The sequence below is a fragment of the Rhineura floridana genome, chromosome 1, assembly GCF_030035675.1.
Source record: "Rhineura floridana isolate rRhiFlo1 chromosome 1, rRhiFlo1.hap2, whole genome shotgun sequence".
Taxonomy (NCBI): domain Eukaryota; kingdom Metazoa; phylum Chordata; class Lepidosauria; order Squamata; family Rhineuridae; genus Rhineura; species Rhineura floridana.
Genome location: NC_084480.1, coordinates 170838106 through 170865871, shown reverse-complemented (window position 1 = coordinate 170865871; position 27766 = coordinate 170838106). Strand labels below are relative to the sequence as shown.

The following is a 27766-nucleotide window of genomic DNA, read 5'->3' as shown; positions in this document are numbered from 1 at the left end:
TTTTTTTCTTCTCCCAATGATTGCCACTTTTGTGATGGTATTGGTTGCCACTTGGGTACTTGTAACATGGAATTTTATTTTCAGTTGCATTGGCCCCATGTGTCTATTGTAGTGAGCAGACAAATCTAGGACTTGGATTCACTCTACCATTAACAGCCATCCAGCTCCATGGTAGTGGTGAAGCTGGAACTAATCACAGTCACAGCCTAGGATACCATATTGTATCTCTAAATACAGTCTTGTCTAAATAAATTTTAATTTCACATACATGCTCATGTGGTCTGAACTGGCAGTGACTGACCAGGAAAGAGACCTTGGGGTTGTGGTGGATAGCTCAGTGAAGATATGGACCCAGTGTGCGGCAGCTGTGAAAAAGGTAGATTCCATGCTAAGGATCATTACAAAAGGAACGGAAAATAAAGCTGCTGAAATGATAATGCCATTATACAAATCCATGGTATTTGGAATACTGTGTACAGTTCTGGTTGCCTCACCTCAAAAAGTATATTGTAGAGTTGGAAAGGGTTCAGAAAAGGGCAAACAAAATGATCAAGAGTATGGAGTGACTCCTCTATATGAGGTAAGGTTGCAGCATTTGGAGCTTTTTAGTTTGGAGAAAAGACAAGTAAGAAGTGTGTAAAATTATGCATGGCATGGAGAAAGTGGATAGAGAAAAGTTTTTCTTCTTGCATAATGCTAGAATTCGTGGACATCCAACAAAGCTGAATGCTAGAAGATTCAGGGCAGATAAAATAAAGTACTTCTTCACACAGCACATACGGAATTCATGCCCGCAAGAGACAGTGATGGCCATCAACTTGGATGGCTTTAAAAGAAAATTAGACAAATTCATGGAGGGTAGGGCTATCAATGGCTACTAGCTATGATGGCTATGCTCTGCTTCCATGATTGGAGGCTGTATGTTTCCGAATACCAGTTGTTGGAAGCCACAGGAGGGGAGAGTCCTGCTTGCGAGCTTCCCATGGGCATCTGGTTGGTCACTGAGAGAACAGGATGCTGGACTTGATGGGCCATTTGCCTGATCCAGCAGACTGTTAGTTCTATTGCCTAAATAACAGATCTGCTAAGGGTGTGGCCCTTAGCAGCAATTTCTTTGCATTTTGGAGCTTAAGCAAACATGGAAAGCCCATAACACAGCATATTAAACCAAATTATTTTTTTAATGGATAATATCTACAAACACTTTGTTTTCTTTTTTTAAGGAATATTTTATGTTACATTCTGTATCTACCTAACAGGATGAATTAACTGAATTTTTGTTCAGTTTTTTAAAAAACATTTTATCTGTTTAAAATCTAATTTAAAAGGAAATCTGAATTGGAAACATGCTAAATCCCAGGTCTCATCTCAGGGGTGGCGAACCTGCAGGCTGAAGTTGGCCCACCAGGGGTTCACATTTGGCCTACAAAGCAGTTTTTCCCATACCATGCCCAATTTACCCACACCTGATGTCATATGTGACATCAGGTGTGGGGCAGGTACAGACGTGGCTTCCAGTGCACAACTGGAAGCCTTAACATGTGCCCCTGATTGTGCTTTGGCAAGGGAATGCAGGCTTTGGCTCTTCTGCCCATCAGCTGATGGGCAGGAGAGCCAAAGCCTGCTTTTGCCTACTGGGTCATTACACAGGGGTTGCAAAGCTCTTTGTGCAATGGTTCCCACTTGTCAGCCAACCAGGAGCCCTCTGCAAAGTGCCTTACAAGCCCTGCTCAGCTATCCAGCAGGCTTTGCTCTCCCACACATCAGCTAAAGAGCAGGAGAGCCAAAGCCTGCTTTTTGTCACTTTGCACAGGGGTTTCCAAGCACTCGTCAGCCAGCTGGGAACCAATGCTCAAGGTTGGACGGTCCACCTGTCAATCATCTGATGGCATACTGACACATGAATGACAGGTGGATTGCCCCACCCATCTGTCAAAATTGGCCCGCAGGAATGGGACCAGGATCTGCCCCCTGGAGCCAAAACAGTTGCTCAACCTATCTTAACTAAATCATGATTGTCAATCAAATACTATTAGTCTGCTTTTCTATTTAACAGAACCGGGAGTGGGGGAAGTACCTGAACTGGGAGGTGAAGCAGTATAAATGACACAACACACCTCACTTTTTTCAAGTTTAAAAAGCATGTAATATGTAATTGTTAATACATGGCTTATTATTGTGTGCTTCCTACTGGACCAGGAACTAGCATTTCATCACAGGCCCTAGAATCCAGAAGATACCATCCAGTTGCACTCCTGTTTCGTTCCCTCCACTCATCTGATGAAAGCTATTGTGTCTTCTCAAATTATGAAAATTTACCAGCTAAACAGCTTCGGCATTTATTTTTCATCTCTGTAGGCAGTGCATTGCAAGACTGGATTACTGCAATGCACTCTAAGTGGAGTTGCCCTTGGGCCTGGTCTTGAAGCTCCAGCTGGTGCAGAATGCAGTAGCCAGACTGCTGATGAGGGCAGACACTTGACAGCATGTGACACCTCTGCTAAAACGTGTACTGGCTGCTTATATCCTTCCAGGCCAGGTTCAAGGCTCCTGTGTTGATATACAAAGCCTTGCACAACTTGGGTCACTTAAAGGGTTGCTTGAACCCTTATATCCCAACCCTATTCCTGAGATCACCCAGAAGAGCACTGTTAGTTGTCTCCTGTCTTACAGAGGCCCAGTAGTCCTAAACCATTTAGTGTTGCTCGTCCCATACTATGAAACACTCTTTTAGCAGAGTTTCTGCAGGCATCCTTGGTTTTGAAATTTCAGGTGTCTCTTGAAGACTTTTTTGTGTCAACTGGCCTATGCAATTATTTAAAAACATTTTTGAGTAGCCAGTCATTTTAATGATTGTTTTTGTATTGCTTTTAAATGTCTTTATGATGTTTTATGTTTTATGACAGCCTGATGTTTTGTGAGAGGGTGGTATATAAATACTTTTATAAATAAATAAAATAAATCTTGTAAAGAAACACTGTTTTGCCCAGTAACTATGTATTCAGGTTTCTTGCTTGTAGTATTTTGTTTTACTTATTTAAACAGACTTGTACGCCACCATTTATTTTTTTAATAATCAGTGGCTTGAGATCCTCAGTACATAGTATTATTCTTCAGTTATTTTAAAGTACTGCATAATAATGACAATGGAGAGATTACTACTACCTGCTGCGTTTGTCATATTTCTCTTAGCTAAGTGTTCGGAGGAAAAACACAAAAGAAATGTTTGGTGGCTTCTTCAAAAGTGTGGTGAAGAGTGCTGATGAAGTTCTGTTCTCTGGGGTTAAGGTAAGATTTCTTAAAGTTAAATTGTGTCATATATCATTTTCTATAAATCTGTATGCCTTATGTAAGACTGTCTTATATTCACATGAACTAACCTTCTAAAATCTTTGTCCCGTTTGATATCTGTCTTGGATTTTATGTACAGGCATACCCTGCTTAACGTCGCTTCACTTAACGTCGCCTCCCTATAACGTACCTGCTCCATACGCCACCATACCCCTCTTGACAATTACGGACACTTAATGGCATGACGCCGCTGCCATCTAGTGGCGATTTCAGTGCAGCCCATGCATAGATAATTGCTTCACTTTAAGTACATTTTCACTTTACCTACACGCTCCGGTCCCATTGTTAAAGCGGGGTATGACTGTATGTGCTTTTGTTTTAAACTGTTCTTACAGATTTTTAAAATTGTTTTTATATATGCAGTTGTTTTAACTGTTTTAAGTATGTCATTGCTTTGGGGTGCCTCATGGGAAGCTATTCATAAATAAAATTAATAATATATCCCTATATATTGCAAGAATTTCTGTGTCTATACTGGCTGAATCTGCCTGATAGGGTGTGTCACAGATAGATTGGTCTGTGAACATTTGTGTACCAATGAACATGCATAGGTTTTCAACAAGTCTGAGTTGTAACAAATCAGTAAAAGGGATTTGGGTGAGTGGAAGAGGGACATGAATCAATATGTCTCTTCTGGTAAAAGGTTATCAAACACATCCTTGAAACCTAACTGAAACAAACTAGAGAAAATAGCATATTGAGTATTTTTAAGAATGGTTGGTGTCATGCTTTGTATGCAGACAGTTGCAGGCTCAATCCCCAGTATGTCCCACGTAGGGCTAGGAAATACTCTTGTCTGAAGCTATGAAGAGCTCCTGTCAGCTGGTGTACCAACCTTCTGATTTTGTCACAGAGCTCAGTTGGCAATAAGAAAGCTAACTGATTTTCAGCAAACGTTGCTATAATCAACAGCTATGGGTCTTCTATGACAAGACGTACCAAATTCTAATGCAGGTGGTGGTAAATCTTCTGGAGGCTGTGGGATGGTTGATTTGCAGACTTATTACTTGCATACATATGCATATACATACCCTTCCCTGTAGAAATTATATCTGTAAAACAGGTCTAGCAATTCCAATCAATATTGCACTTAAATACATATTTTATAAAATCACATCTTTTATAAATCCTCCCAGGATTTTAAAACATCCAAACTAGTTCTGGTACATACTATAGATGTCAGGCTAGTGGTGCTGGATTTTTGTCTAACTGGTGGCAATGTAACCTTAAACAGGAGTTATAGGAAACATGCTTTAGGAGTTAGAAAAGAAATTACTGGATATGTCTTAAGTGTATATGCCACTGGTTGTACTTCTGAATAATTTTAAAATAGTGAAAAAATAGGATAGAATGTTACTCACCAAAACTGTATCTGGAGCATTAATCTTCCTTGCAAAACAACTTGGGAAGAAGTAAGAAACACGCAGCAGAATAATGTGGTAGAAAAAAAGGAATGTTTTATTAAAATATTTATATCCCTTTTTTCTTTAATGAAATTGTAATAAAAAAATTATATTCCATCTCTTGCTGAATGGCCTGGAGGTAGCTTCCTGTATAAACACTAAAAATACAATGAAATACAATAACAAAAATAAAACGGGTATAATATGTACATTGTCTGCTATTATCAAGACTGGACAAAATAAAAGTAAAGTCACTGGCCACTTCAAAGAGTGGAGAAGATTGATGTGTTGAAATCTTGAGGATAAAATCACTCAATTCTGCAGAAATTTAGATGCTACTGTTATGATTACAGTTCCAGCTGAGGTGTCCAATGTTTTGTGGGATCAATTGCAGTTGATGAAACCTGATAATATAGACAGGGTGCTTGCAGGGAAGCTTCCAACTACGTGCCATCTAAATCCTTGCCCATCATGGTTGGTGGTATCAAGCTGGGGGGTGTGATTGGGTGGGTCCAGGAAGTGGTGAATGCCTCCTTGCGTGAGGGGATGGTACCTGGTGCCTTAAAGGATGCAGTGGTGCAGCTACTACTGAAAAAGCCAGCCCTGGACCCACTGGATTGTAATGGCTAATACCCAGTCATAAATACTTCCTTTCTGAGAAAGGTGATTGAGAGGATTGTGGTGGAACAACTGCAGACATTCCTGGATGAGACTGATTATCTGGATCCATACTAGTCTGGGTTCAGAACCGAATGAGCCTTGGTTGCTTTGATGGACAACCATTAAAGAGAGGAAGACGGGAAATGCAATCCTGCTCCTTTTGCTTGATCTCTCACTGGTTTTCAATATCATTGAGTGTGGTATCCTCCTGGACCAATTCTGCAGGATGGCTATTAGTGGCACTGTGTTGCAGTGGCTCTGCTCCTACCTGCTGGGTTTTCTCCAGAGAGTAGCATTGAAAGAGTGCTCTTTGGCCTCCTGGTTTTAAGTTGTAGGGTTCTTCAGGGCACTATTCTGTCCCCATTGCTATTCAACATCTATATGAAGTGTTGGGAAGCGGTTAATAGTTTTGGAGCAAGGTGTATGTTGATGATACCCAGCTCTGTTTCTTCAGTGGGAGAGGCTGTGCAAGCCCTGAACCAGTGCCTGGATGCGGGTCAATAAATTGAGCTTGAGTCCTGGAAAGATGGAGGCCTTGTGGGTGGATGGTTCCCATGTCCAGGAAATAGGTCAATTGCCTGTTCTGGATGGGGTTGCACTCCTTCTGAAGCAGTAGGTACACAGTCTGGGGTACTCCTTGATCCATCTCTATTGCTAGAGGTCCAAATGACCGCAGTGGCTAGGAGTGCTTTTTATCAGCTCTGGCTAGTACACCAACTGTGACCATTCCTGGACTGTGACAGCCTGACCCCAGTGGTCTGTGCATTGGTAACTTCAAGATTTGATTATTGCAACATGCTTCTTGTGGGGCTTCCTTTGTATCTAGTCCTGAGGCTTTAACTAGTGCAGAATGCAACAGCCAGACTGGTCACAGGAACAGTTTACTTGCAACATGTTATTCTGCTGCTGAGAGAGCTGCACTGGTTGCTGTTTCGCTATCTGGCCAGGTTCAAGGTTAATTCTCAAAGTCCTAAACAACTTGGGCCCAGGTACTTTAAGCACTGGCTGATTCCACGTGCTTCACCTTGATCACTGAGATCATCTGATGGGGCACTTTTGGTGGTTCCCCATGCCCTTGAGGTTCAGTTTGCCTTCACCAGGGACTGAGCCTTTAGTGTGGCAGGCCCTGTGGGACTCTCTACCAGTAGAGGTTCAGCAGGAGCCATCTCTCACTTCTTTCAGACATCTTATGAAGGCGGTATTGTTTAGACAGGCCATTGTAACTTGTTTTTTTAAACCCACCTGTATGTATTGATGTTTGTTTGGTGTTTTAGATTTTTTTAAGGTGATTTTTACTGATTTTATTTCTGTATGTCGTACTCCACCTTGATATATTCTTATGAAAGTGCAGACTGTGAATAAATAAATGAACAAACCGTTTTTGATGATCTAACCATCTGTTGCATTCTGGGCTTTAGCCTTCTTGATACCATCTTTACAGGTACGGCCATTCATCCTTGGTTATATTTTCCTCCTTCCATCTCCTGTACATGTTGTCTTAAAGCCTCAGCTCATTAAAAAGCTCCCCATGCAATCACCCTGGCATATTTAGATGTCTCCCATTTTCCCCTCATTGGAAGAGTTTGTGATTGTGCCTTCAGTATTCCACATCCCTCTTGAACTCTTTTCTTTCAGAAATTCTAGCATTGGCATCCTACTCAACTTTTCATTGAGCTCTTTGAAATCAACTTTCCTAAAGTTTAGGGTACATATCTGACTATGTTCAGTTTTCACATTCTTTGCTATCATGAAGATCTATGATGACATAGTCACTTCCCCCAAAAGGTTATGCCTTTTTCATTTTTTTCAAATCATTCTTTATGATCAGGATTAGGTTGGGGATAGCAGAGCCCCTTTTCCATTCCTCTACCTTCTGAGAGCTTAAGCTGTCAGCAAGCAAGTCAGGAATTTATTGGAAGTTCCACTATTTGCGAGTTTGACTTTTGGCAGAGATCAGGATAGTTGAAAGCCTCCATTACTACTATGGCTTGACTCACAATGTTTCATAATCTCTTCCAGGAAAACAAACATTATAAGAGCATAAAAGCATATTTAAAAGCACAGGTCCCAATATAGATCCTGGAGGGACTCCACTTGCTACTTTGGAAAAACTGTCAGTTTACTCCTACACTCTGCTTTCCGCTTCTTAACCAATTACCGATCCACAAGAGGACCTCTCCTCTTATTCCATGACTGCTAAGCTTACACAGAAGTCTTTGCTGAGGCACTTTATCAAAAGCTTTTTGAAAGTCCAAGTATACAATATCAACTGTAACACCTCTATCTATATGCTTGTTGACACTCTCAAAGAACTTGAAAAAGTTAGTGAGATTGGATTTGCCGTTGCAGGAACCATGCCAGTTTTGCTTCAGCATGACTTACTCTTCTATGTGCTTAGTAATTTTATCCTTAACACTATTTTCCACCATTTTCCCCAGAACAGAAGTTAAGCTAACAGACCTGTAACATCCAGGATTTTTAAAAATTGGTGTTACATTGGCCACGTTTGAGTCCTTGAATACTGAGGGTGATCTTGGAGATGTTCCTTTTTTATAGCTGGAAAATACCTATCCTGGGATGCAAGTCCCTCCTTATCTCTTCTATTTTTCCCTTCCTGGGATAAGACAAAGGAGTTTTGTAATAACATATTCTCTTGGTCACTGGTTGTGGTTGTTGTTGTTAAGTGCCTTCAAGTCGATTTCAATGTATGGCAACCCTATGAATCAGCGACCTCCAATAGCATCTGTTATAAACCACCCTGTTCAGATCTTGTAAGTTCGGATCTGTGGCTTCCTTTGTGGAATCAATCCATTTCTTGTTTGGCCTTCCTCTTTTTCTACTCCCTTCTGTTTTTCCCAGCATTATTGTGTTTTCTAGTGAATCATGCCTTATTATGTGCCCAAAGTATGATAACCTCAGTTTCATCATTCTAGCTTCTAGTGACAGTTCTGGTTTAATTGGTTGTGACACCCAATTATTGGTCTTTTTCGCAGTCCATGGTATGCGCAAAGCTCTCCTAAAACACCACATTTCAAATGAGTTGATTTTTTTATGTACTTTTTTCACTGTCCAACTTTCACATCCATACCTAGAGATTGAGAATACCATGGTCTGAATGATTCTGACTTTAGTATTCAGTGATAAATCTTTGCATTTGAGGACCTTTTCTAGTTCTCTCATAGCTGCCCTCCCCAGTCCTAGCCTTCTTCTGATTTCTTGACTATTGTCTCCATTTTGATTAATGACTGTGCCGAGATATTGATAATCTTTGGCAAGTTCAATGTCCTCATTGTCAACTTCAAAGTTACATAAATTTTCTGTTGTCATTACTTTAGACTTCTTGACATTCAGCTGCAGTTCTACTTTTGTGCTTTTCTCTTTAACTTTCATCAGCATTCGTTTCAAATCATTACTGGTTTCTGCTAATGGTATGGTATCGTCTGCATATCTTAAATTATTGTTATTTCTCCCTCCAATTTTCACACCTCTTTCATCTTGGCCCAATCCCGCTTTCCATATGATATGTCTGCATATAGATTAAACAAATAGGGTGTTAAAATACACCCCTGTCTCACACCCTTTGAAATAGGGAACCCTTCGGTTTCTCCATATTCTGTCCTTACAGTACAGTAGGGCCACACTTCCTGCGCTTCGCTTCTCGGTGCTTCGCTAATGCGGTGGTTTTGAATTGTATCCATGTTCCATATGTTTGGCGCTTGTTCCGTTTTTGCGGCGGAAAATTGCCAGAATACAGAGAGACGCTGAGTGCACAAATTGATGGCGCCCAACGCTCTTCTTGGACTCAGCTGCTGAGCACATCGTCAGAGCTTGGAAACATTCCTTTTTTAAACTACAGTTGGGCTGATGGGAGTCAATGTGTTCCTCTGTTAAGTATTCAATATCCCTACTCTTGGTTTAAATTTCCCTTTAATTTTTCCAATCTTTTGAAATAGGGCTCTTGTTCTACCTTTTTTGTTGTCCTCTTCTATTTCTTTACAATATCTATTACAGTAGTTTTTTTTGTCCCTACGTGTGAGATGCTGTATTGTTGCATTTAGGGTTATTACCGTGTTTCTGTCCCCTTTTGCTTTCCTTCTCTCTTTAACCATTTTAAGAGTTTCATCAGTCATCCACTGAGGTATTTCTTTTTAACTAGAGGTACAGTAGGGCCCCGCTTTTCGGCATTCTGCTAATACGGCGGTGCCAGCAGGGTGATCAGCTGTAGCACGGTGAGCTCCAGCCGCTGTGCTCCAGCTGACAGCAATCAGCTGTAGCGCGGGAAGCTCGCATGTTCCAGCTGATCACTGTCAGCTGTAGCGCGGTGGCTGGAGTTCCATGCACTACAGCTGATTGTGTGCTGCAGCTGATCAGCTGGAGCACAGGGAGCTTGTGCGTTACAGCTGATTGCTGTCAGCTGGAGCACGGTGGCTGGAATACAGTAGGGCCGCACTTTCTGGCAGTTTTCGCTTTTCAGCGGGGGCCTGGAATGTAACCTGCCATATGAGTGGGGCCCTACTGTATTGTCTTTTTGCATCCTTCCCTGATAATGTTTCTGACTTCACTCCATAGTTCTTCTGGTTCTCTGGCAACTAAGTTTAAAGCCTCAGATTTGTTTCTTATTTGATCTTTATATTCTTCTGGGATGTTATTTAAATTGTATTTTGGCATATGATTGCTTTGTTGTTGTTCTTTAGCTTTACTCTGACTTTCAATATTACCAGTTCACGATCTGTACCAAGGTCTGCTCTTGGTGTTGTTTTTGTAGAAAGTATGGAACTTCTCTATCTTCTGCTACCAATTATGTAATTGATTTGAATCCTATATTGACCATTTGGTGATGTCCACATGTACACTCATCTTTTTGGTTACTCAAAAAATGTGTTTGCAAGAGACAAATTATTGGTTTCACAAAATTCAATAAGGCTTTCTTCCTCTTCGTTTCTGTCTCCTAAGCCCCACAATTTCTAGTTCTTCTCTGTTCCCTACTTTCATATTCCAGTCTCCCATGATTATCAGAACATCTTGTTTGGGTGTGTGATCAATTTCTTCCTGTACTTCTGAGTAAAATCTCTCCAATTCCTCTTCTTCTGTTTGTCATTGAAGCATAGACTTGGATGATGGTTATGTTAATAGGTTTCCCATTAAATCTCATGGATATCACTTGCTCAAACCTAGCGTTATAGCTCCGAATTGCTTTTGCTGCATCACTTCTCACTATTAAAGCAACCCCGTTTCTTCTTAATTTCTCATTTCCTGCATAAAATATCTTGTAGTTGCCTGATTGAAAATGTCCCATTCCCGTCCATTTTAGTTCGCTCACACCAAGTATTGTAATGTTGATACATTCCATTTCTTGCTTGATGGTTTCTAACTTTCCCTGGTTCATGCTTCTCACATTCCATGTTCCTTTTGTGTGTGTCGTACAACTCCAGACTCTCCTTTCACATCTGTGCGCATCAGCCTCTGGGCTTCCATTCGGCTTTGACCCAGTGGCATCATTAGTCACAGCGCTACTTGTCTGTTGTTCTTCCCCAGTAGTTCGCTGAGTGCCATCTGACCTGGGGGTCTCGTCTTCCGGCACTATCTCGTGTTGCATTTTGGATACTCTGTTCATAAGGTTTTCATGGTAAGATGTATTCAGAGGTGGGTTACCATTGCCTTACCCTGAGTCTGGATGCATCTTAGTCTGGGGTCTCAGCTTTGACCATTCCACCTTGGGTGCCCCTGCTAGGAGTCTAGCCTCTTGGTCTAGACTCCTGATGGCATTGCTGTCAGCTTCTTCAATACTCTCAACCCCCCTCACCATGTTAAGGTGTGCATCCTAGAGGAGGGATCACTGGTTAACTCTTCTCTTTTTTCTAATAATCCTTCTTTTCTGTTGTTCTTGATCTTGCCATGATTAAAGAAGCCCCCCCCTTTTTTATCTTTGGCATCTCTTGCAAGTTCCAGGTCATTCTGGGCCTTACCTTTCCTGACCCCTAAGTCTGCCAACCAGAAAGCTCCCTGTGCAGTGCTTATTCTTCACTGGCATTTTCAGATGTCCCATTTCCTTTCTCATTGAAATAGTTTGATTGTGCCTTCAGTATCCCATACTACTTGAACTCTCTTCCCCTTAAGAATTTATTGGTATGGAATTCTGCCCAGCTTTTCTTGAAACTGTTTGAAATGGACTTTTCTAAAGTCAAGTCTGACTATGTTCAGTTTTCACATCCCTTATTATCATGGAGGGGTGGGGAACCTGTGGCATTCCCAATGCTGTTGGACTCCCAAGTTGCATCAGTATGGCCAATGGTCACAGGTGATAGGAGTTGTAATCCACTAACATCTGGAGGGACTCAAGTTCTCCTTCCCTGTTGTCATGAATTTCAAGATGGTCACTTCCTCCAAAGTTCCTACCACTTTCACTTCTTTAATATGTTCTTCCCTGTTAGTCTGGATTAAGTCCAGGATAGCAGATATCCTTGTTCTTCCTTCACCTTCTGAGAGATATAAGTTTCACCAAGGTAAGTCAAAATTGATTTGAGTGTTGTATTCTTAGCATTGTTAGATTTCCAGTAGGTGTCAGGATAGTTGAAAGCCCCCATTACTTGTATGGCTTGTCTCTGAAAGTTTTGTAATCTGTTTCAGGAAAGCAGCATTCATGTCACGGCTAGCTTCATGGTTCTAGTATAGTCTACTAGCACAACGATGCCACTTTTGTTTGTTTCTCCTCACCCAGATGCTTTCCAATGTAGGTATATACATTCTTTACATATAGTGCTACTCTTGCACTTCCCTCCCCTCCCTTTCTGTTGAGTCTATTTCTTCTGTATCCTTCAATTGCATTATTTCAGTCATGAGTCTTGTCTCACCATGTCTGGCTTTTACAGCATACTTAACCGTCCCCTATTAGGATTTCATACAAAATTATAGTAGTTACTTTAAATAGTGGAACATACTTAATTATTTTGTGTAAGGACATGGGCTGGGGTATGACCCACCAAAAAGTTCACCTGTACAAGCCTCATTTGAAACCAATGGCAGAAACTACAAATAGTTTGCCACCTCAGTTGAGTCTTCACACTATGATGAACAATCTCCAGGCATTAATGCCCCATCTTGGTCAACATTAGAGAGGGGATGCACTGGATAGCCCCCACCCCCTAGCCTTTCCATTAACACTGTGACTGTCTTTACACATAGAGCAGGGTTGCAGGTCACATTGAAGTCTTTGTATGTACAGCAGTATGCATGAAGGCTCTGTCAGTACAGGTGGTTAGACCATTTGCACAAACACTAGGGGACGGGGGCTGCTCTGCATGTCCCTGCTTCCATGTTGAGTAATGCAGAAGCATTAATACCTGAAGAGGGCTAGTGACTTCCGGGAAGGGTGACTTCGCTTGTGCCTGCTTTTGGGACGGGCTCCCGCCTCAAAAGAAGCTTATTCAGATATAAATCAGTCAGAACATTTTTTTTTGACTGATGAAATTTCTCCCGGGCAGGGAGAAACGTAGAGATCAACCTCAAAAGCCTGTTTTTGTTGGGAGGACTGGATTTCATTAATTTATGAGATAAGGTCCAGCCAACAATGCCGGACCGACTTCCTAACAAGCTCTATCTGTTTAAGCGATACGTTTATCTTTTCTTTAAAGAGAGAATGGACTAACAGGCAAGCACCCTTCTTTCTATTATTTTTTTTTACTTGGTTTAAATTGTTGCAGCAAAAGGAGATTTGTCAGATTGATTGGCTTTGGACAACTTCTGGGTGAGCTATAACTCTTCTCGGTTATTCACGAAATTAACAGCTTATCTCTGTTTCTGTCGCAAAAAGCTGTCCTGGAAGTGCATTCTAAAGATATAAACAGAAGAGGGATTTCTATTCCGAGGAATATTATATTGTCTGGGACTATTCTCTTTTTGGTCTATTTTATTTTGACGAATCTGCTTCTTCACGACGCCACTAACTGTTTTGATGCTGGGAACTAAATTTGTTTTGCATTCTTGAACATAGAGAGATAAGGCAGGCTGCTCTGTTTATACTGTGATGTCATCAAGCCTGGAATATTAACCCAATTGTTGCTGAAATAAGAAGTGGTTCTTCTTTATTTTTGTTTTGCTTTGTTTTTGTGGTTTTAAAAATGGCAATCAAGAAAGTGGCTGAGAATCTGGAAGTAACTATGTTTCAGAAAATAATGGATGAGATTGAGATAACGAAACAAACCCTGCGACAGGGTAGTAAGGAGCTGAAAATTGAACTGAGCAAAATGACGCAGGAGCTTAAAGAAATAGGGGATCCTGTGAGAGAGGAGAATGAGATCAGAGATGAGAAAAGAAAAAATAAAGGGAAGATACAAGCCCTGGAGATTGGAACAAATGTGGAATTGGAAAAAGATCTGGAGTTTATGGATTTTAGAAATAAAATCTACTGTTTGGAATTTAACGTTATCTCTGAAGAAATTAATGAAGATATTAGAGATAAAGTTATCAATGGCTTGGATAATCTTTTGGACTGGAATGACGTGATGGAGTTTGATATAGAGAAAATCTATGGAATTAACTGCAGCCATATGACAATGGAAAAACTCTCAAGAGATGAGCCAGTGCATTTTGTAAAAAAGAAGAACAGAGATATGACTTTACAACAGTATTTCAGCAACTTATTCAGAATGGATGGCAAGAAAATATTTGGGATAGAGGAAATTCCCATCAGACTCTTATTATATGACTATGGCTATGACAGCAAGATTATTATGGAATACTGATAATGGAAGATTCGACACTGAAATTACTGGACTTAACAGGACTATTGAAGATGGAAGATGGAACTAATAGGGATAATGGAATAATGGCTATTGAAATTATTGAACCTAACAGATTTTCAGGAGATGGATTAATCGAAATGTTTATTTGGAGAAAAATTGATAGATATATTTCTTAAAGAATTGAAACCTCTCTTTGACTTTTTGTGGAAAGAATAAAGTAATGTTTATGAGATTTGATGATTAATTAAGATAACTACTGGAGGAAAGTGATTTTATAATATGATTTAAGAGTCAGGATTGTTATATATTGTAGACCTATAACTGATTTGATCTGTGACAAATGGGAAGTCAATATTTTATTTTTTTTGTTTAATTATTTTTGTTTTGTTTTGTTTTTTGTCTTCGAATGTTTTATGATTTTGTTTTGTATGTTTTATGAAAATTTGAATAAAAATTATTGTAAAAAAAAAAAATACCTGAAGAGGGCTAGTGTGTAGGTAACACTTTGGCTAATTCTCTCATTGCCCTGGTCAAAGCACTACTTGTGGTACTTTAATCACCCTAAAATCTCTCTTTCCAGGAAGTAGATGATTTCTTTGGACAAGAGAAGACGTTTTTTGTAAACTACTACAACAGAATCAAGGAAGCATGTGCAAAGGCAGATAAGATGACAAGATCTCATAAAAGTAACTTTTTCACATACACTTCCTCAGGGTATTTCTAAATGCTTCTCTGTTCAGAAGCAAGACTGAAAGCTTTATGTGCTCTTTCTCAACAGATGTTGCAGATGACTATATTCATACTTCGGCTTGCTTAAATAGCCTGGCTCTGGAAGAACCAGCTGTCATTAAAAAGTGAGTCCATGCTTTTTTCCCTGTATTTCTGTCCTATTGATTCATTTTTTGCCAGTGGATGATATCCAGCTGTCATTTTCAGAGTAGGTCCAATGATTTCATTGGGTCTTCTCTATGTCCTCATTGTGGGAGGCTGTGTGGATCCAGAATTGGCCTCCACAGTCACTTACGGACCTGCTGTTAAAGACCTTACCCTGGATGACAATCTTACTCGGCCATGAGTGATCGCCAATGAATGAATGTTTAATGTTGGATATCAGCCAGTGTCTGTAAATTTCTCTTTTTCTCTTTAATAGTGTTGATTCCCCAACTCCCAATTGCTTCTACTCCCTGAATTTGACTGCATCTGCTCTACAACAGTAGCTGACTTCAGTAAATCTTTATTTTTTGCTGCAAATACAGGGGGGAGAAAGTTAATCCTATTCATTTGAGTGTGTTGTCAGCTACTGATACAAAAGTGTTTTACTCCAGGAAATAAACCATTGTGTGAGAGGATAGGTGCAAATGTATAATTATTTGTATAATTGCTGGACTTTCTGTCCCAGATCCAAATATATTTCTAGTTCTTTGCCCCAGTTGCTCTCTGACAGCTAGAACAGCACCAGCGATCTTATTCTATAGAATCTTCAACTTTTTGGGGCCAGTGAACACATTTGGAATTCTGAGTGTGCTATGTGCTCCAGTCACAAAATTGCTGCAGTATGGGTGTGGCATAACACAAAATGACAACCAGGTCTATAAGGGCAGAAAAAAGATAGGACCACAAAATGGCACAGGGATGTCCCACTCCATTCAGTTGGGAGGGAGGCATCTACATCAGGCACCCTCACATTCGGTCAGAAAGGGAAGCTCTTTGCACTTGTGTGTTCAAAAGGGAGGGTCTAGCACTGGCATCCAATGAAAAGTGGGCATGTTTAAGGGGACATGTTCAATGTAGGAGAAGCCAAGCCAGTGCAAATAGTGTTTCCTGCATTTTGGACTCTTGAGATCTTTTGTGGGTGCCATAGCAAGTACTGGTGGGAACATTGGCACCCATGAGGGCCATATTAGTGACCCCTCGTCTATGTCCTCTTCTTCTAGTGCTATATTATGTCTTCCTCAAACGTAAATCCTCAATCCTTTCTGTTTGGGCTTGCTATAGTGATGAGAATCACTACCTGACAGCATGGCTTGCCACAAGCAGTATAATAATATGGATGCATTCCTCAGATTATCCAATTAGTTAGGTGCAGCACCTTCCGTTAGTCAGGGATGTTCACACTCTGCACATCTTGTCCTTGCCTGTGACTTCATACCTGTGCTGACGGCGCCTCCTGCTTTGCCCTATTTTCTTCTACTTTGTGTCATAATAACTCTGAGATCATGCAGAATGTGCAGATCTGTTCAGGCATGTAGAACCATAGAGTCCAGCCTTGTAAACAAGTCCATAAGAGTTACTACCCTGTCATTTCTTCTACTAACCTGCTAAGAGGCTAGCAGACTGTGTTTCTGTGTTGGCCAGGAAGGAGAGGAAGCACTCTCCACCCCAGTCAGCATGGAAACATAGGCTTAAATTGCCTCCCACCAAGTGGACTGATGGAGACGATCCACACACCAGCCCACTGCATTTCCATGTCAGTTGTGGTGGAAGAGATTTGCCTTCCTCTTTAGCTAGTACAGAAACTAAACAGTCTGGCAGAAGAGGCATGGAGCCAGCTTACTCACTTCCCTGCATAGAATGCCTGGTTGCTTATAGCTGCCAGGCTAGTGCTTGAATAAAAAACTGATCTGTTCCAACCCCCTACCAACGCAGGACATTGGCTGCTAATGTAGTGCTATTAGTATGAGTACAGAATTTGGGTGATACAGTAACTTTCTCTTCTCATACTATTCCTCTTCAGGTACTTGATGAAAACTTCTGAGCTCTTTGAGAAACTCCGGGTAACTTTTATTATTTTTATTTATTTAAAAGGTTGATATCCCACCTCCCAATAGTAACATCCCTATTAAAAACAATCAAAACATTTAAGATTGAATTATAAGTTCTATACAGTATAAATAGTAATGCAAAAGTGTATATCTACAAAAGAAGCAGCAGAAGACAAAACAATCCCTACAATTATCTCATGTCATTGCTATAAAACCATATTGGCTAGATATCTTTGCCATCTGATAAAATATCAAAAGGGAGGGGGGACAATACTAGCTTCTTTCAAGAGGGACTTCCTCAGAGAAGGCCCTCTCCGTAGTCACAGCTAGATAGACTTCACAGATAGTTGGACCACACAAGAGGGCCTCTGACAATGATCTTAATGAGCAGGCAAGTTAATATTTTGGAAGACAGTCCTTTAGGTATCCTTGCACTTTAAAGATCTTTAAAGGTCATTGCATTCTGAACCAATTGAAGCTTCCATAATTCTTTCCAAAGGCAGCCCCACATAGAATGCATCCCAATAGTCCAGAGATGTAACAACGGCATGCTTTTTATTTATTTATTTATTTATATTTCCATTTATAGACTGCTTACTATCTGAAAGATCTCAAAGCGGTTTACAATAGAATACACAAGGTACAATTAAAAAAATCAAATTAATTTACAAAGCAAAATACATGAACAATATCCATATACATAAACACAGTATAAAAGCCAGAGTAGGCCACAAGGGACCCAAGTGCAAATTATTCAAACACTGGAATTTCTTGCATGGGCCTCAGGAAGAATGTATTTGCAGCTGATACTCTGAGCTCTGATAAACTAGGCAGGCGATGGAGATTTAGCACCCATCGACAGCGCTAATGTGATCAGGGAAAACAGGGTCCAAAAACTGTCTGTTCCCTGGACTTCCGTGGTGAGATGTCTCGGTTCCTCCATCCAGGGCGTGGCATGCGTGGTCACACTCCAGTCACCCCAGTGCACCACCCTTTCCAGTTGTCTTCTGCACCAACACCGACCAGCCCCAATTGCGACCACCTGGGTTGATTCCTCATCCTGCCCTGCCATCGTCACCGCTGCCTGGGCACTAGTCCTAGACAAACTGTTACTATGGCCAGATCTGTAGTTGGTATACCAGCCTAAGTTGGACAAAGGCATACTGGGCCACTGCTGTCACCTGAACATCAGCTGGGTCTAAGAGTACCCCAAAACTATGAACCTGTGTTTAAGGGGAATGCAACACAAGTCACATTCATGCCATCTAGTGTTTCACAGTTTAAACACATGTTGCTGGATTGCCTTTGATTCTGGGGTGCAAAACCGGCTTTTCTGCATGCTTACATAGTTCACATCCAGTCCATAAAGGCCCCAGACACTGATCCAAGACCTTGGCAGCCTACCTAAATTTAAATGGGAAATATCCACTGCACTCCAAATCTCTAGCTGACCTCTCACAATGGTTTTGTGTAAATGTTCGACAGGGATTTGACAGGCCAGTGACCAAGATGTCAAACAGAAATTCCCAGCACCATCTTTTGGAATAAAATTCTCCAGGAAGAACTACAAGACACACTCCCTTATGTTTTTGGTGTGGGTCATTCACCAGGGCAACTTAGGCTGTTTCCATTCCAAAACTGGGCCTAAAGCCACACTGAAATGGAATTACTGGTTCTCTGGAATTTAGCCTGTCCCTCATTTAAGAAGTATTTTTTCCTTTTTAAAGATGCTACAATCAGTATACATTACATTTTAAAATATTGTTCCATATACTTAATAATTGTGCTTTTTTCTCCATAGAAAGTAGAGAATCGTGTTTCTTCTGATGAAGACTTCAAACTAACAGAGTTACTAAGATATTATATGCTCAATATAGAAGCAGCAAAGGTGAGTCTTCTCTGAAGATTTTCTCTTGATACTTCCATTATGAGAACAATACACACTAATAGTAATGTATTAACATGCTCCATGTGATCACATATCTGAAGATGAAAAGGGTATAAAATGTAAATTTACTGCCTTCAAGTCGATTCCGAGTTATGGTGACTCTATGAATAGGGTTTTCACGTGGCTGAGAGGCAGTGACTGGCCCAGGGTCACCCCATGAGCTTCCTGGCTATGTGGAGATTCGAATCTTGGTCTCCCAGGTCGTAGTCCAGCACCTTAACCATCAAGATAATGGGAAGACCAGTGTCATTGCTGACTGGGTTCTTTTTTGGCCAGTGAGGTTCAGAACTTCTTTGGCTATTCCTACACTTCTTGGCATACCTGGAATTCATACCCATCTCCTCCTAATGAGATTCTTACAGCCCATTCTGATTCAGGTGTAACAGTAATTACACAAAAATCAATAGGTTGTAGTGCCAAGACCAGGGGTAGCCAATATGTTGGATCCTCCCTGACCCTTGGCCATGCTAGCTGGAACTAACAGGAGTTGGGAGTCCAATATTATCTGGAGGGAACCATGTTGGGTACCCGTGATCTAGACTAACAGACTTTGGCTAGGACAGCCTTTCCCAACTAGTGGGCCACCAGATGTTGTTGGACCACAATTCCCATCTTTCCTGACCATTGGCAGTGCTGGCCGAGGCTGATGGGAGTTGTGGTCCAACAACATCTGGTGGCCCACTAGTTGGGAAAGGCTGGGCTAGGAGATGAGGTTCAAATCACTATTTATTTATTTTATTTATTTATTTATTAAATTTATATACAGCCCGACTAGCAATAGCTCTCTGGGCGGTGAACATAAAATAGCATAAAAATACAATGAATAACAAAATAATACTAAAATACAATCAACAATCCAATACAATAAACATTTTTAAAATTAAATCAGTGTAACTTAAAATGCTTCAGAGAATAGGAAGGTTTTGACCTGGCGCCGGAAGGAGAGCAGAGTCGGCGCCAGGTGTACTTCCTCAGGGAGACTGTTCCATAGTTCGGGGGCCACCACTGAGAAGGCCCTAGATCTTGTCATCACCCTCCGGGCCTCCCTGTGAGTTGGAACCCGGAGGAGGGCCTTCGTAGCAGAACGTAGTGCACGGGCCGGTTCATATCGGAAGAGGCGTTCCGCAAGGTATCGTGGTCCCGCACCGTATAAGGCTTTATAGGTTAATACCAACACTTTGAATCTAGCCCGGAAACATATTGGCAACCAGTGCAAGCTGGCCAGAACAGGTGTTATATGCTCGGACCGCTTGGTCCTTGTCAGCAATCTGGCCGCCGCATTTTGCACTAGTTGTAGCTTCCGAACTGTCTTCAAAGGTAGCCCTACGTAAAGCGCATTACAGTAATCCAAACGTGAGGTTACCAGAGCATGTACCACTGATGTAAGGTCCTCTTTACTCAAATAGGGACGTAGCTGGGCTACCAACCGAAGTTGGTAAAACGCATTCCTAACCACCGAGGCTACTTGAGCTTCAAGTGAGAGGGAAGAGTCTAAAAAGACTCCCAGACTACGAACCCGGTCCTTTAGGGGGAGTGTAACCCCGTCCAGGACAGGGTATATATCCACCATCCGATCAGAGAACCCGTCCACCAACAGCATCTCAGTCTTGTCTGGATTGAGCTTCAGTTTGTTAACTCTCATCCAGTCCATTGTCGAGGCCAGGCAACGGTTCAGCAAATCGACAGCCTCACCTGAAGAAGATGAAAAGGAGAGGTAGAGCTGCGTGTCATCAGCATACTGATGACAACGCACTCCAAAACTCCTGATGACCTCTCCCAACGGCTTCATGTAGATATTAAAAAGCAGGGGGGACAAAACTGACCCCTGCGGGACCCCATATTGGAGAGCCCGCGGTGTCGAGCAATGTTCCCCAAGCACTACCTTCTGGAGACGACCCGCCAAGCAGTACTTCCAACTCCCAACTCCGCGAGCCTCTCCAGAAGGATACCATGGTCGATGGTATCAAAAGCCGCTGAGAGATCAAGGAGAATCAACAGAGTTACACTCCCTCTGTCTCTTTCCCGACATAGGTCATCATACAGGGCGACCAAGGCTGTCTCAGTGCCAAAACCGGGCCTAAAACCCGATTGAAATGGATCTAGATAATCAGTTTCATCCAATAGCGCCTGGAGCTGGCCAGCAACCACCCGTTCCAAGACCTTGCCCAGGAATGGAACATTCGCCACTGGCCTGTAGCTGTTAAAATTGTCTGGGTCCAAGGAAGGCTTTTTCAGGAGTGGTCTCACCACTGCCTCTTTCAGACAGCCCGGGACCACTCCCTCTCGTAAAGAGGCATTTATCACTTCCTTGGCCCAGGAATGGCTATGAAGCTCGCTTAAGTCTGTCATTAGCCTAACGCTACCTCAGAGAGGTTGTGAAGGTAAACTTGTTAGAAAAGGCCTGTGCTGTTTCGCTGGAAGTGTCTGAACACCATCTAGATGTAAGACTTAATGTACCTGTTTCCTACTTTAGTCTAGCCAGTCCCACCTGGCCTGCAACAAAGGTAGTGGGCTGCTGCAGCCAAAGATGTCTAGAGGCTATCTGGCTGAGAATAGCAAGAGCAGCAGCTGCAACAGCAAGGATATATCTTGTTATAACTAGCCACTGTACCTGTTGCCATTTCTAACAAGAGGTGACCTAGGAACGGGAGCCCCTTTATCTGTTGGCCTGGCAGAAGAGGTCCCTCCATTCAAGGACTGTCAATATTTTGCTATACAGTTCTGGCCAGGACAGCCCTTTTGAAGGGAATTTTTTTATAAATTGTCTCAAGGCCAGCTGGAATAAATAGGTTTCACTTCTGTGTGTAAAAGTCAGCAAAGAGAAGTTGGTCAGAACCTCAATTTGAAGGGATTTTTTAATAAAAAAACTAACTTTTCTTATTTTAAAAGCTTAACAAATCATGAACATTAAACTTGCATATATTAAACCATACAATGTTGAAAAGTTTATTTCTTTGTTTCTGCACGGTGTTAATGGTCTGTTCCTCCTATAGTCAGTTTCATATTCTGTGAGTTCCTTCTTAAATATTGTTTTCACTCCAGAGATATAAATATGCTACTGGGGCTGTCCATCCGTTTTCCTTTCTATTGGTGTAAAAAATAAAATGTTCCCCACACCTCCTATAAACCATAGCTTGGAGCACCATTGTTCAATAGTCGCTCCTTTTAAGTCCTTCCATAATTTTGATATTTTTAACTGCAGTTGTCCATATGAGATTAATTCCTTATTTTTAATGTCTTTATTCAAGTTTTAAAAAATGTTTAATAGAGCCAGAATTGGTGTAATATTCACATCTTGTTAATATATTTTCTTTATAAACCAACACCCCAAAGGATATACTTTAGGGTACATCTACCACATGTGGTGGTAGGTACCTTTATTCTGTTGACATTACTGACATATTATCTTTGCAAAATCGTGGATGGGTGAAATGCCAGATGATTGCAGGAGGGCTAATGTTGTCCCAATCATCAAAAAGGGCAAAAAGGAGGAACCTGGGAACTACAGTCCAGTCAACCTGACATCAATCCCAGGAAAAATTATTCAGCAGATTATAAAGCAGTCAATCTGTAAGCATCTTGAAAATAATGCAGTGATTACTAGAAGCCAACATGGATTTATCAAGAACAAATCCTGCCAGGCTAATCTTATCTCTTTTTTTTGATTGGGTAACCTCCTTGGTAGATTGTGGGAATGCTGTGGACATAATATATCTTTTCAGCGAAGCTTTTGACAAAGTACCCCATGATACTCTGATTAGCAAGATAGCTAAATGTGGGCTGGATGGAACAACTATCTGGTGGATCCACAGTTGGCTACAGAATTGTACTCAAAGAGTGCTTCTCAATGGTTCCTTCTCAAATGCGGGGGGAGGTAATGGCGGAGTATTGCAGGGCTCAGTCCTGGGCCCAGTGCTCTTAAACAATTTTCATTAATGACTTGGATGAGAAGGTGCAGGGAATGCTTATCTAATTTGCAGATGATACAAAATTGGGAGGGACAGCTAATACCTTGGAAGACAAAAAAAATTCAGAGTGATCTTGATAGGCTGGAGCATTGGACTGAAAACAATAGAATGAAATTTAACAGGGACAAGTGCAAAGTTCTATACCTAGGGAAAAGAAACCAAATGAACAGTTATAAGATGGAGGATACTTGGCTCAGCAATACTACATACGAGAAGGGCCTTGGGGTTGTTGATCACAAGCTGAATATGAGCCAACAATGGGATGTAGCTGCAAAAAAGGCAAATGGTATTTTAGGCTGCATTAACAGAAGTATAGTTTCCAAATTGTATGAAGTATTCGTTCCCCTCTATTCGGCACTGGTTGAGTACTGCATCGAGTTCTGGACACCACACTTTAAGGAGGATGCAGACAAACTGGAACGAGTTCAGAGTAGGGCAACGAGGATGATCAGGGGACTGGAAACAAATCCTTATGAGGAGAGCCTGAATGAGCTGTGCATGTTTAGCCTTGAGAAGAGAAGACTGAAGGGGAGAAATTATAGCACTCTTCAAGTACTTGAAAAGTTGCCACACAGAGGAGGGCCAGGATCTCTTCTCAATCATCCCAGAGTGCAGAACATGGAATAATGGGCTCAAGTTGCAGGAAGCCAGATTTTGGCTGAACATCAGGAAAAACTTCCTAACTGTTAGAGCAGTATGACAATGTAACCAGTTACCTGGGAGGTGGGGAGCCCTTCAACACTGGAGGCATTCTAGAGGCAGCTGGACAGCCCTTGTTGGGTATGCTTTAATTTGGATTCCTGCATTGAGCAGGGGGTTGGACTTGATGGCTTTATAGGCCCCTTCCAACTCTATGATTCTATGACATCTCCAGCAGTGTGATGTTTTATTTATATATGAAATTTTCACTCATGTGCTATACTAATAATGAACAAGCTTTTAAAAATTCTAATTCACTCGGACCATCTATTCTAATCAGTAGCATCAGTTTCCTTTTCAAAATCTTTATCCCAAGACTTTTTAAGGCTATTTAGATCCTATATATCTAATTCAGTTGGCATGGTATACAATCTGGATGTCTGACCAGTAGAAGTCAGTTTGTCTTCTTGCTGTAGGTTCATAAATTGTTATCTGCTTACCTCAGTCATACAAATAAAATGGAATCTTGACAAATTAGAGTTTTGCTCAAGCACCCAGGTTCAAGAAGTTTCAATGAAAAATGTTATCTCTGGGCCAGGCATAATTAACAGCCTTTTAGGAGTGCTTATCCATTTTTTAAAGGAACCCACTGCCATATCTGCAGACGTCCAGTTCATATTCCTTCATTTTCCATAATGACTACTACAGCTGCTTGCGATTCCTGCTGTACAGCAGTGACAGTCACAAGAAAAAAGTAGCTGAGTACAAAATATAGGCTCATGTATTGGAAAAGGAGTATGGTCAAGATGCTAAACAGTTTGTAGAAAAGACCTTTTGCATAAACTGTTTAAAATCTGTGCCTATCAGAGGAAATCATTGATTTATTCAAGAGAATATAGAAGCTGCTAGCTGCACCTAGCTAGAAGCTTCACAAAATAGTATCCAAAATAGTATCCAACACTCCTACAGTAACAAAAGTCTCCGCCCCAGAGGACTGTGAGAAGGGACTGACAGTCCTAGTCTTAGAGAACAGCACACCACCAATCCAGTGCAGTCTCAGATTATGCTGGAAAACATTAAGAAGTCTCCATCTCAGCAGCAGGCACAGTAGAAGCCAATCAGATTTCATGAAGAGTAGTAGTGCTGCAGTGTGGTTTGGGGCAGCCCATGACCCCAGTTGGAGACAATCAGTGACTTCAGCCAGCTGTAAAGAGTGTGTTCAGGTGTGCATTGGAAGGGAACTTTTCTCCCTACGGTCCAGTCCCAGGCTATAAATGGGGCCTGGGCCACAGCTGTGGCATTGCCATCAATGACTTTGTAAAATCCACATCAGTGCAAGTAGGGTGAACAAGTGGCAAGGAAGGTGAGCAAGGCACAAAGGCAGTCGGCCTGCTGAAGCAGGCTGCTGAAGTTGCAAGAAAAGTGGAAGCCAGGTGAAGGGCAGAAGAGAGCCTTCGTCAGAAGTGCAGGGAATGGTGTCCCAGGATAGGGCTTTCTCTGTGGCAGCCCTTCAGCAGTGCATCTAGCATCTTCATTGTACAGCTTTTATAATATGCTGAAGATGCATCTCTTTACCCCAACCCTTTGACAGTTGTTTTGTTTTGTGGGAGCCACCTCTTTTGTTGAATTTATACTGTTCCATTTGGAATGGTTTTTCTTGTTTTTTAGTGTTATATAGTTGTAACCTGTCCTGTGACCTCATGGTAACTGTTATTAAATAAATTTGCTTTCAGGCCATATCCTGGCAATTCATGTTTCAGTAGCGCTTGCTAAATTATTAGGAGGGTGGTGAAGATAAGATTAGTAAAATGCTAACACATCGAGCTTATAGCCAGTAATGATAATAGACTACATCAGTTGCTGGAACTCCAATAAGATATCACTGATATTACTGATGAATGTGGGTGAAATATTTTTCCAATACATAAATGTTTTTGAATATTCATAACTGTCAGGGATGGAAGGATCTGCCAATTTCTGTTCTCTCATTTTTCCAATTTGAAATTTAGTTTTTTCCATTTCTGTAGCAATTAGCTATTTTTAAAAAAATCCTCTTGAAAGTTCTTCAGCTTTTTAGTGTGAATTTCTCCTAACAGAACATTTTTATGCAGTTTTGACTAATGTACACAATTTTGCAAACATTTTTTCCTAGTATAACACATTGTTGAATGTAATTTTCACTTGCATATATTCATTTTATGCACACTTTCCCCTAATATATGCATTTTTGTTTAAATTGGTTAGAAAACTACATTGCAAAATTCAGATAAGTGCAACTTTTGAAGAATGGCTGTGTTTTGGTTCTTGTATTGTTTTGGAAAATGCTCAGTTTGATAAATTCATCTTTAAATGCGAACCAAATCAAATTTCTCCCCTATCCCTACTGTCTATTTTCACCTCACTTGATGGTGCTCTCTTGCTAATATAAAATGATGCTCCCTCCCTTAGTTGCAAGAACCTCCTGTATTCATTGAAGTGTTGTGGATTCCATCCCCTGCGCTCCCCTATGTATGTGCTAGAGCGCCCCATGTCTTGATTGCAATAAGGAATCTTAACCTTCTCTAGAAGCTCTGTGTGCATTTTGGAATGCTTCATGAGCTCTGGTTCAGTCTATACAGAGACAAATAATTATTTTTTTCTATAACTTAATCTTTTTAGGATCTCTTGTACAGACGTACACGGGCCCTTGTGGAGTATGAGAACTCAAATAAAGCTTTGGATAAAGCTAGGTTGAAAAGCAAAGATGTCCAACTAGCAGAGGCACATCAGCAAGAATGCTGTCAAAGATTTGAGAAACTTTCTGAATCTGCAAAACAAGGTAAAGCCTCTTCATGGTAACAAGCCTTTATACTTTGAGTTCTTTAAGGTGAAGCTGTGCAGTGTAAGTACAGTAGGGCTCCGCTTTACGGCGTTCCGCTGATGCGGCAGCTTTCATTTTAATTTAAAAGCTATTTTTTTCTCTTTTGCAACGTTTTGCGCTGTTTTCGCGTCATTTTCACGCGACACGGCCCATTAAAGTCAATAGGGTTCCGCTTTACGGCGTTTTCCGCTTTACAGCGGGGGTCCGAAATGGAACCCGCTGTATAAGTGGGGCCCTACTGTATGTGAAACGTACCACAGTTTCTCAGTCTAAAGTTTAGGTCTCTTGCCTGGTAGATACAACTTTGTGATATGCAGTCTGTTAATTTGGTGTGTGTGTTTGTGACTTCATTCCCTCGCAATCAATGTAAACATAAAAATTGGTCCTAGGATGGGATGTCATTTTTCTGCATCGACTTCTACAAGCAACATTTGAACTATGGGGATAGCAGATGGGGACTGGCTTGCTCAGTTGTTGTGTTAAAAGTTACAAGGGACATTACTTGGCTAAAATTATTGCGGAGGGAGTTTTTAGAATTCCTTAAGGAACTCCTTAGCTCTTTCTCTGTAATGGGAGCACTGAGCAAGAATTGAAAATGAAACCCCACCTGCTTCTCTTCCTGCTTTACCCAGTATATTCCACATGTATATGCTTTGCCAGCATTTAAAGAAATGTTTCTATAAATTAATTTGGCATTCCCCCTTCCTTGCTCTACAAAACCATGCTGTATTTATTACTGAGGCTAACTGAGAGTTTGGGATAAGTATTTCCTTATGTTTATCCCATATGTTTGATTATATTTGCCTGTCCATAGCTCTGTGGAAATCTTTCAGAAAAAGTGGGTATTTCTATAATTTTGGAAGCGATGTACTGTAGATCAGCAGACTTGTAACTTACTAATATTTTAACAAAGTAAGTTATTCAGTTATCAAGTTTCTCAAAAGACTTACACATTTTGCTGTACAGTAGGGCCCCACTCATACGGCAGGTTAGGTTCCAAACCCCCGCCGAAAAGCGAAAACCGCCAAAAATCAGATCAGCTGTAGTGCGCAAGGGTCTGGAACCTAACCCGCGGAGGAGGAGAAGATCAGCTGTAGAGTACTACAGCTGATCTTCCCCTCCTCTGGCACGATCAGATCGAGCATGGGAGTCTGATCGTGCCAGAAGAGGAGGAGATCGGCTGTAGCGCTCTACAACTGATGTTCCCCTCCAGCTGATTGCCCCGCTGGCGCCGGATTAGCTGAACGCCGAAAAGCAGGGCACCAAGAAGTGGGGCTCTACTGTATATAAAAGCTATTCATTGCTCTTGGTAGATGGACATTGGTAGTATAGACATATTTTCTTTATCAAGTTTTAAGTACCGTATATTCCGGCGTATAAGACGACTTTTTAACCCTGGAAAATCTTCTCCAAAGTCGGGGGTCATCTTATACG

At 41.3% G+C, this 27766-nt stretch overlaps 1 protein-coding gene across 2 annotated transcripts in view; it reads left to right on the top strand.

Moving 5' to 3' along the window:
* SNX5 (sorting nexin 5) overlaps positions 1-27766 on the top strand; it is a 55757-nt gene that overhangs the window by 22948 nt on the left and 5043 nt on the right. For both annotated transcript variants that reach the window (XM_061585591.1, XM_061585599.1), the window contains 6 exons: positions 3193-3288; positions 14736-14841; positions 14934-15009; positions 16890-16929; positions 18719-18805; positions 26131-26290. In XM_061585591.1, coding sequence (XP_061441575.1) covers positions 3193-3288; positions 14736-14841; positions 14934-15009; positions 16890-16929; positions 18719-18805; positions 26131-26290 — 565 coding nt within the window. The remainder of the gene's footprint in view (positions 1-3192; positions 3289-14735; positions 14842-14933; positions 15010-16889; positions 16930-18718; positions 18806-26130; positions 26291-27766) is intronic.